We start from the raw sequence: 10,406 nt of genomic DNA, 5'->3' as shown, positions 1-10,406 counted from the left end.
TGTCAGTGTTCAAACTCAGAACATTTCCTTGCAAGTAACTCTGGGAGTCCCTAAAAATCCATCTATGAGGTTCACTTTTCTTTTTTAAAAATTTTTTTATTGAATCACCGTAAGATATAGTTGCAAGCTTTCATATCTGCGTTACAATCACACAATGATCAAACACCCATCCCTCCACCACTGCACATTCCCTACCACCAATATCCCAGTATACCCCTACTTTCCCACCCTCCCCCTGTCCGCACGGCAGACAATCTTCCCCATAGTCTCTCTCTATCTATGGGCATTATGGTTTGCAATGCAGATACTGAGAGGTTATCATGCTTGCTTCTTTATCTATTTTCAGCACAAATCTCCCATCCTGACTGATTCCTCCAATCATCACTTTCTTAATGATCCCTTCTCTATTCCAGCTGTCTTCTCCTCCGCCAACCCCCATCCCCACCCCAGCCCCATGAGGCAGGCTTCCAGCTATGGAACAATCTTCCTAGCCCTTCTATCTATTGTCTTTGGGTGTCAGTCTCATGCTGTTATTTTATACTCCACAAATGAGTGCAGTCCTTCTATATCTGTCCCTCTTTTTCTGACTCATTTCACTTAGCATGATACTCTCCATGTCTGTCCACTTATAAACAAATTTCATGACTTCATCTCTCTAATAGCTACATAGTATTCCATTGTGTAGATGTACCAAAGTTTCTTTAACCAGTCCCTGTTCTCAGGCACTTGGGTTGTTTCCAGGTTTTGGCTATTGTGAACAGTGCCTGCAATGAGCATATAGGTGCAAATGTATTTCTATTATGCTTTTTTGAACCTTCGGGATATATTCCCAGAAGTGGTATTGCGGGGTCATATGGAAGCTCAATTTCTAGTTTTTGAAGGACTGTCCATATTGTTTTCCAAAAAGGCTGGACCAGTTGGCATTCCGACCAACAGTGAAAGACAGTCCCTTTCTCCCCCACATCCACACCAGCACTGGTTGCTTTTGTTCTTTTAAATGTGTGCCAGTCTCTGTGGTGTGAGATGATATCCCATTGTTGTTTTGATTTGCATCTCCCTGATGAGTAGCGATGTAGAGCATTTTTTCATGTGCCTTTAGGCCATTTGTATTTCTTTTTTGAGAATGTTCTGTTCATTTCTTTTCCCCATTTTTTGACGGGGGTTGGTTGGTTTTTTTTTTTTCCCTGTATAGTTCTACTAGTGTCTTGTAGATCCTAGATATTAATCCTTTATCAGATGGGTATTGGGTAAAAGTTCTTTCCCATTCTGTGGTCTCTCTCTGTATTTTGGTCACTGTTTCTTTTGATGTGCAGAAGCTTCTTAGTTTGATGTAGTCCCATTTGTTTATTGTTTATTTCCACTTGCTTGGTCAGTGCTGTTTCATCCTTAAAGATGCTTTTAGCTTTAATGTTATAAAGGGTTCTGCCATACATTTTCCTCTATGTATGATTCAGGTCTGATATTGAAGTCTTTAATCCACTTTGATCTCACTTTTGTGCTTGCATTAGACAGAGATCAGAGTTCATGTTTTGCAGATAGCTATCCAGTTTTTCCTCAGCACCACTTGTTGAATAGGCTTTCCTTGTTCCACTTCACGTTTCTTGCTCCTTTGTCAAAGATTAAGTGGTCATATATTTGGGAGTCTGGGCTCACCTTTCTATTTGTAAATATTTCTGGGGATAAGATCCTCAAGTTTATCCTAGCCTACTCCAATTTCAACTGGCTCAATATTTCATTAACTTCTTCCTTCTAACAAAGCCAAAATCATCCCCAGTTGGTCCAGTTCTGCATGCTGAGCAGCTGGGAGGGTTCAGTATTTCAAACTCAGATTCTCTCCCTCCAAACTAGAACTCCTGATTTCCTTTGCATGGTTTTCCACTTCTCACTTCATATCATTAGATACTCCCCTAATCCGGAACTCCCTCCACTCACTGGTGTCGATCACCCTCAGGAGTGGGGCTGGCTGCCACAGACCACACACAATATTCAGCTGTACAGCTGCACACCTCTTTGTGAAGAACACAAATCCCAGGGGAACAGGTAGTAGTGGCTGCAGGGGCCGGCTGGCAGGTGGGTGTGTGGTGTTTGTTGCTGGATGATTGAGATGATGATCACAGCTGGATTCTGGATTCCAATGAACTGTTTTGAAAACAAGAGGGAATTTATTTTTATTTTATCTAGCAGGAAGGGGGGATTGAGCCATACCAAGTGGTATTCAGGGGACACTCCTAATGGTGCTCAAGGGACTCTATGTAATTTCTGAGGATAGAGTCAGAGTAGGCCACGTGCAAGGCAAATACTTTAGCCCCTGTACTATCTCTCAAAGGAAATGCTTTTTTATTTTGTTTATTTGCTTTTTAACCTCCCGTGCAGTGCTCAGGAGGTACAGGGACCCCCGTCAGTGAATCTGGACCAAGTAGGACATTCAATCAGCAAAAGAGCCCGAGGGATACGATGCTGCCTGAGAATGTCCAGGCCACTTCAGCAGTGCTGGGCCCTCCATGGCTGCATCCACAGATACTCAGAGGACCATGTGGTTCCAGGAACCAAACTTAGGTCAGCATATGCCAGGCATGCCCTGATGAACTATCTCCCACACCTGGGAAAGGCTTTTTAAAGAAAATCAGTATTTCAGGGGCCAAAGAGATAGTACAGTAGTTAAAGCATTTGCTTTGCGTGCAGCGAACATGGTTAAATTCCCTCTATTCCATATGATTTCCTGGGTCCCTCCAGGAGTAATCTCTACTCAGAGATGACTGAGTGGCCTGAGCAACCCATGAGCAATTCCTGATCACAGCTGAATGTGCCCCTTCTCCAATAAAAAGAAAAAGAAAGCAAACACTTCACCAAGAAAAAGGATTCAGTTAAAAATAAAAGTAGAAATTAGAATCATCTAGATTGTGGCAGATGTGAACTTGATTCTCTCCGATTTATTTCCTGAGCCTTCTGAAGGTCTTAATGTGGCCTATAGAAATCTACAAAAAAGTTCACATAAGCATTAGCCACTATGATTGTTACCAATCAAAAAGACAACTAGAGCAAGTAAATAGTAACGTATCAAGGCTGATCATGGCTGACAACAGGTCTTTGTGAGAAAACAGCCAATTCCACAATTATACTCCTCAGTGCTGGGCCAATCTCACATCCCTGCTTCCTCTGCATCTCTGCATCCCTCAACCATCAATAGATTTGCAACTAGTATGTCAAAATCTCCAAAGTTCAGGGGCTCTGGATAAAGCACAGAGGTCCAATCCCAGTTTGAGCCTCAACACCCCATAGTTCCCTGCAAAGAACTGCTAGTGTAGCTCTGGAAACCCTCAAGTCCTATGGGGGTGGCTCAGGTGATCCCCAACTCTTCAAAGCCCAGTAGAAACACCTCTCGGGCCCTCATACTGAATCACCAGCCTACATGACTGAGTAGGCAACAAATCATAGAGTTTTATATATATATATATATATATATATATATATATATATGTATATAGTTACATATATATACACACCTATATATACCTATATATATACATATATATAGGTATATATATATATATACCTATATATATATATGTACACACACCTCTCAGAGAACCTGGCAAGCTATCGAGAGTATCCCGCCCACACGGGCAGACCTGGCAAACTACCCATGGCGTATTCAATACGCCAAAAAAAGTAACAATAGGTCTCATTCCCCTGACCCTGAAAGAGCCTCCAATTGTTGGGAAAGATGAGTAAAGGGAGACTGCTAAAATCTCAGGGCTGGGAGGAATTAGAGACGTTACTGGTGCCTGCTCGAGTAAATCAACAAACAATGGGATGACAGTGATAGAGTGATACATGGCTGAGTGTAGTTGACTGTGGCCCCTGGACTCCTTGAGCATCCAAAATTCATTTAAAAGGCCAAGGGAAGTGTCAACTTAATAGAAAGGCTACCTTTCTCCCAAGCCCCTCAACACAGCAAAGAAAAAAGTCTTACTCAGGTGTAGGGTTTCAGAAGCCAGGTCATTTTCATTGGTTCTCTTTGCATACCTGTATGACAGTATGTGATCTTGCCTCTTTTGACTGCCTTCTTCAATTCTGTGAAGCTGAAAGTCTACAACTAACAGAAGAAACAGTTGAACTTCTTTTTGTCACTAGAGTCCACCCTTTCCCCTCAATGATCCACACTGCTTTTTTCTTTCTTTTATCCTCCAGGGGATGTATTTTCTGTGCCATTTATTTCTATCTTTTGCTGTTTGTGTTACTTTTATAGATAAAAAGGAATAAAATCACCCAGGGAAAAACATCATCTTGCTCCCTCAGAAAAGTGAAGAGAATTGCAGAAAGTGGAGAAAATGATCAGTCCAGGAATGTGTCTGATCTACAACTGAATAGTTGCCATAAAACTGCAAAACTGGAAGATCTAATCATTTTACTATGTCTTTTCTTAATAGAGTTTAGTTTAAAGAAAAGGAAGAAAGTAATAAAGGAGGAAGGAAGGAAGGAAGGAAGGAAGGAAGGAAGGAAGGAAGGAAGGAAGGAAGGAAGGAAGGAAGGAAGGAAAGATAGCCAAAGAGATAGTATGACTGGTAAGGTGCTTATAAGCATGGAGCTGCCTGGGTTCAATCCCAGCACACCATATGGTCCACCATCATTCCAGGAGTGATCCCTGAGCACAGGACCATAAATAAGCCTTAAGTACTTGCAGGTGTGACCTCCAAACCAGAAGGAATGGGGGAGGGAAAGGAGGAGGAGGAGGAAGAAGATGAAGGAAAAGGAGGAGGAGAAGGAGGAGAAAGAAGAAGAAGAAGAAGAAGAAGAAGAAGAAAGAAGAAGAAGAAGAAGAAGAAGAAGAAGAAGAAGAAGAAGAAGAAGAAGAAGAAGAAGAAGAAGAAGAAGAAGAAGAAGAGGAGGAGGAGGAGGAAGAGGAGGAGGAGGAGGAAGAGGAGGAAGAGGAGGAAGAGGAGGAGGAGGAGGAAGGAAGAGGAGGAGGAGGAAGAGGAGGAGGAGGAGGAGGAGGAGGAGGAGGAGAAGAAGAAGAAGAAGAAGAAGAAGAAGAAGAAGAAGAAGAAGAAGAAGAAGAAGAAGAAGAAGAAGAAGAAGAAGAAGAAGAAGAAGAAGAAGAAGAGGAGGAGGAGGAGGAGGAGGAAGAGGAGGAGGGGGAGGAAGAGGAGGAGGAGGAAGAGGAGGAGGAAGAGGAGGAGGAGAAGAAGAAGAAGAAGAAGAAGAAGAAGAAGAAGAAGAAAGAAAGAAAGAAAGAAAGAAAGAAAGAAAGAAAGAAAGAAAGAAAGAAAGAAAGAAAGAAAGAAAGAAAGAAGAAGAAGATTGCAAAACCTCATGACACCTTGAATAATACTGATATTTATATTTACCTCTCCCTCTTTATGTGCAGTAACTTTGAGAATTAGCAACTCATGCCTTATAGGTGGGAAGATATCAGTTTATACCTATTTTCTGGAAAATTATTAACAGCACTTATTATATTAAATAGTGTCTCAGTTTGGGCATGAATTGTATAGTTTCTCTACACATAGCAAGGAATATACTGTGTATTATATTTCTGTGGCTGTGCCAAGACATTCAACATATTGTCACTTGGCAAGTTTCCTGTGAGATTAATATTTATATGTTGGCCAGACAGATCTCAGAGGCAGAGTGGCTAGAAATTAAAGCAATGTAGCTAATTATATAAAGTGATGTTTAAATGTCTAAGATTCTTATGATTTAACCACTAGTCAGCAGAGCATTTGCTTCTAATGGAAACATTTTTGATCTCTTTTTTAAAAAAATCTAATTACAAGCTACTCAGTTAAGAAGTGCTGCTTTGATCTGAAAACAGTGCATTTAGTTTATTATTAGTTGAAGCTAAATATTTAGTCTAATATTTTTTAATAATTGAAAGGAGACTGTCCTCATTAAGTATTCTATGCCATTCAGACATGCACGATGTCTCGTTGGAGGCAAAATTCATTTCCAGTGAGCCATGGTGCAAGTGAGCGTGCTCATGAGGTATGCAATGTATGCAATGGAGGCAGGTAAGAGCCCGGCTGAGAGCCCAGGGCCCCTGAGACTGACAGAAGAACTGCCAACCCCCTGCCCGAACCCCATGGAGCTTTCCTACTTACTTCCAGCTGGGCCGACTGCCCTCACAATGCTGATGGCTATACAAAGCAAGGGAGCTGGGTCTTTGCAATACCACTCCCACACATGCAAAACTCACTCAGCACCAGCCATCTCCGTGGTGATCGATCGGAATCCTCCTCTGCAAATGTGAATTTGCCTGCAAGGCAAAAACTAGTAAGAGCTCAGAGGTGCTCCTTCAAACAAACCCCCCTCTCCGTTTCTCCACTCTGCTTCTGAGTCGACTGTTTGGGGCTGAGTGAATGACTGCAACCCAGTGAGTAATTGAACCCCAAGGAAAACGTATCTATTACACAGGCTTTATTTTAGAGGGGGTATGAAATAAACTACCTGCCTTTCTGCTGCCCCCACATCGGACACTGCTGCAGTCTTGTGATAGCTCACAGGTCTGAGCTCTCTCTGAGGGTCCAACATTGGCTGGCTCCTCTTCGTCAGTTACACTAAGCAATGAAAATGGGGTGTCCCCATCCTCGGCTATGTGGGCATCTCCCCAACCACTCAGAGAAGGCACTCAGAGAAGGTTATCTCGGGAGACAGTCCAGAGACACTTTTTCTCTCTAAGCAGCTGGACTCCCTGTCACAGTGCTCATCTGCTTCACAGGCTTGAACAGGAAATGAGCAGGACCCAGTCTCTGCCCTGGCCATGGGTGGTGAGTACAAAAGAAGCACCTCAAGAATCCGTTTCCTTATACATCCCCTCACTACACACACACACACACACACACACACACACACCCCACACACACACACACACACTTTCCAAAGTCTAAGCAGCAAGATCGCTCTGGCTCCATCATCCTTCTTGTGCATTACCTCTCCTCTTCAGACTAAAAGTACCATGGGAGTCATAAAAGGAAGAGCCAGGAAGCCCCTCCCCACCAGTGGGCCTTCCCCATTTTTTTTGGAGGTCCCTGCGTCTCCTTCAACAAAACCCTTTTATCTTTATGAGCCAATAATCCAAATTCTTTGCAGCTTGTTGTCTCTTTTTGCCCAGCCTTTCTCTGGGGTGAACTGGAGAGATTGGATGGGGGGGGGGGTAAGCTCTTATCTTGCAAGCAACTCATCCTGGGTAAATCCCCTTAGCACTACCAGGATTGATCCCTGAGCACAGAGCCAGGAGTAATCCCGAGTTCAGCTGGGTATGACCAAAAAACAAGGAGAAAAAGAGAAGTACATGAAAGTAAAGGAGAAGAGAAGTGAAGAGAAAAGTAAGTGAAGAAAAGAGAAGAGATTAAAAAAAGATTTAAAAAATAAATTGATTTAACATTTAAAAACAACCCAAAGACTCAACCACAGATGAATGGATAAAGAAGTTGTATGTATATATATGGAACAATGTTCAGCTATAAGAAAAGAGAAAACTTTATCTTTTGCTACAACTTGGATGGAACTGGGGTGGGACCATGTTTAGCCAAATAAGTCAAAAAGAGGACAACGGTGGATGACCTCAAAGGCATGGTATAAAAAAGAAAGGGAAAGGACAGTCACAAACGAAAACAAACCTTGGACTCTGACAAGGAATCTGAGTTACCAAGCAGAAGTCGGGGCTGGAGGGGTGAGGTACAGGCCAGATGAGAAACGACACAAGGACAGAGGTGAAGGAGCTTTGGGTACACTGGTGGTGGTGGAGGTCCAGTAGCTTCATACAAAAAAAGTAAAAATTTCAGCAGTATTGTAGCCACATTCCTTCCACGATAAAAAGTAAATAGACTAGCTTGAGGCATGGAGAAGATATAATCAGCCTTTTCTGGGAGAAGCTACCTTATTAGGTTAGCCACCTTACTACTTCAGTCAGGCCAAGACAGGGTGATATCACTTTTGTCATGGCCTCTGGCTGGACAGAACTCTGACTATAGACTGCAATGGGTGTCCTCTCCTTTCTTCTCGTTACTTACTAAAAAACACACCCTGATGGCACTTCCCCACCATGCGGTTATGGTGCCTGTGACGTAAGTCCCTTGTACGTTCCTCACCTGCACATGCTCACAATTCCCCTCATAAACAAGCTGAACTTTCCTGAACAATGACTGAAATGTGTACAGACTGTATCCCACATAAAACCAGGTCCCAACTTCCCGTCTTTGAAGTTTGGTTCTATTACCTCTGCTGGTTACACAGGCTTCCAGACTACAGTTATTTTCCTGCCAATAAAAGCCCCTAATTTTCTGCTCACTTGTTCCTGGGCTTTTCTATGGACAACAGTGTCCAGGTATGTTTCTTCAAGAGGAAGCTGAAATGAGAGGGTAGGATATGAATGTAATGTTCCTACATGTCCCTGCAAAATGAGGATGTGATTTTCATCCCTCTGGACTTCCCTCCTACTAGCATCCATAAACATATTGTTTCTATGTTGATTGTGACAGGGTAAACAAACAAACAGCTCTTTTAAAATGGGGGCAGAGGGATAAAAGAGGACCCAGGGGTTTTAAGGTGTTCGAGTGCCAAGTACTAGGTTATGAGTTCAAACTCCAGCACACCCACATAGGCAGAAACAAGCATCCAGCCCAGCTGTCAACATTCCCCGTGATCAAGAGCCCAGAGAAGAAAGAAAATCTGAACCTCGTCCCCAAGCCATGTCAACCCTGAGGAGATCCTGGCAACCCCACAGGCTGGGTTCCCCAGAGAGAGAAAATAATAAGTAATAAATGAATGATATCGGGGAAGCCCATAGCATGCAGGGCTGGCCAGAGTCTAAGTAAGCACCTATGGCCAAAGGTCCACCAAGTGTCCCACAAGCCCATCCCTGCTCTCTCAAATGGCCTGAGACCTTTGCTACCTTTGCTACCTTTGGTCCTTTTCCCTGTGAGGCATTGCCTGAGCCTCACCATGAACCCCAATTATTGAGCACACTGGCTCTACCTATGACCTTGGCAATGATTTGGCCTTCTAGCTACCCAAGGTTATGCTGCTTGGCTTGAGGTTGTGCTACATAGAGCCTTCAAAGGTTCCTCTCTGCACCTCAGTCTCAAGTTTTCTCTGGGTGCTGCCCTGCCAGCAGGTCTAGAGGCCTTTGCTGTGCCATGTCTCAGTTACACTGTTGTATGGTATTCAGAACTGCCCAAGCATTATTTTACTTACCCAGAAGCTTCTCTTTATAACCTCTCCCTTCTTCACTTTCTGATACTAAGGATAGGTCAATACAAAGGAAACTTTATCATATGAGGCTTAAAAATTTATTTTATTGATCAAAATGCACTGTTGGGGCCAGAGCAAAAGTACAGTGGGTAGGACATTTGCCTTGCATATGAGCAACCTGAGTTTGATCCTGGCATTCCATATGGTCCCCCTAGCACTTCCAGGAATAATTCCTAAGTGCAGAGCCAGAAGTAACCCCTGAGCACTGCTGGGTGTGACCCAAAAGGTGTGTGTGGGGGGAAGAAAGCACCTATTGGTTCTCAAAAATAAAAGACACACACTTCTTAGAAATCTTTTGTGGCATCTTATTTGAGTGACATTTTTAATTTTCCAAAGTTGAGTAGTCTTTTTCTCAAACAGATTTCTATCTTTTTTTCTGGAATCTTGTGAAAACCTTAGAGCATGTCAATATTTGATTAAAATGCGAATTAGAAGGCTCTCCTGCTAAACTGTTTCTCCTTTTATCCTTTTAAAAATTAATGCACACTTTTAAAACTAATGATGTGTTTAATACTGAAAACAAGCTACAGTAAACCAGATGACTGGCAGTCTTCAAATACGTGCAGACGATTGCCACCTTGTGGCCCTTGTACAAAGTGTCACTCATTGGTTTTGTCTCAGCCTCGCTTCTGGATGTGTCTGGTAGTTTGTAGAATGGAGGCTATTGTGAGTGGCTGTAGTGGTTTAATTAGGGGAAAACCTTTTGTCTCTGAAACTTTAATTAGTAGAGGAAACAACTTCTGAGAGGCTTATGTTTTTGCTCAACTCAACCCCTAAGCGCACTTACTCTTATATTTTTCAAAGTATCTTCCAACAGGGTCCATGCATCATGATCATCCTTGAGGAAGATCTTACAAAGGGAGGTATCTGGCCTCTTATCCCAGAACCCAAGAAATGGAATGTCTGGAGATAGAGGCTGCAATTTGCATTTTAATACGCTCTGGTCTTGGTTTCTGGGCACATTGAATTTCTAATATGCCTGCCTTTTAGTCAGCCAAAGGAAGAAATTAGACCGCAGCTTAACAAATGAAATGAGTTTGACCCTATGGAGTCTCTCCCAGGCGCTGGGAGGAAGCTGGGGAGAGCACAAGGAACCAATATGATTGTTTCAAAAACTCCAACCAACCTTAATGACTGTGGCATGAAAAAAAGAG

At 42.8% G+C, this 10,406-nt stretch overlaps 1 protein-coding gene across 1 annotated transcript in view; it reads right to left on the bottom strand.

The window, feature by feature from the left end:
- Positions 1-1,182: 1,182 nt before the first annotated feature.
- The window catches only part of LOC129399864 (uncharacterized), a 153,990-nt gene continuing 144,766 nt past the window's right edge, over positions 1,183-10,406 (bottom strand). Inside the window, exons 3-5 of the mRNA XM_055121244.1 lie at positions 6,197-6,256; positions 3,974-4,096; positions 1,183-2,139 (exon numbers count right to left, since the gene is read on the bottom strand). Of these exons, the coding sequence (XP_054977219.1) occupies positions 1,883-2,139; positions 3,974-4,096; positions 6,197-6,256 (440 nt within the window). The 3' untranslated portion in view covers positions 1,183-1,882. The remainder of the gene's footprint in view (positions 2,140-3,973; positions 4,097-6,196; positions 6,257-10,406) is intronic.

Source organism: Sorex araneus, chromosome X, assembly GCF_027595985.1.
Source record: "Sorex araneus isolate mSorAra2 chromosome X, mSorAra2.pri, whole genome shotgun sequence".
In the NCBI taxonomy this organism is placed as follows: domain Eukaryota; kingdom Metazoa; phylum Chordata; class Mammalia; order Eulipotyphla; family Soricidae; genus Sorex; species Sorex araneus.
The sequence above is the reverse complement of the archived record's forward strand: the minus strand, read 5'-3'. Positions and strand labels throughout refer to the sequence as shown.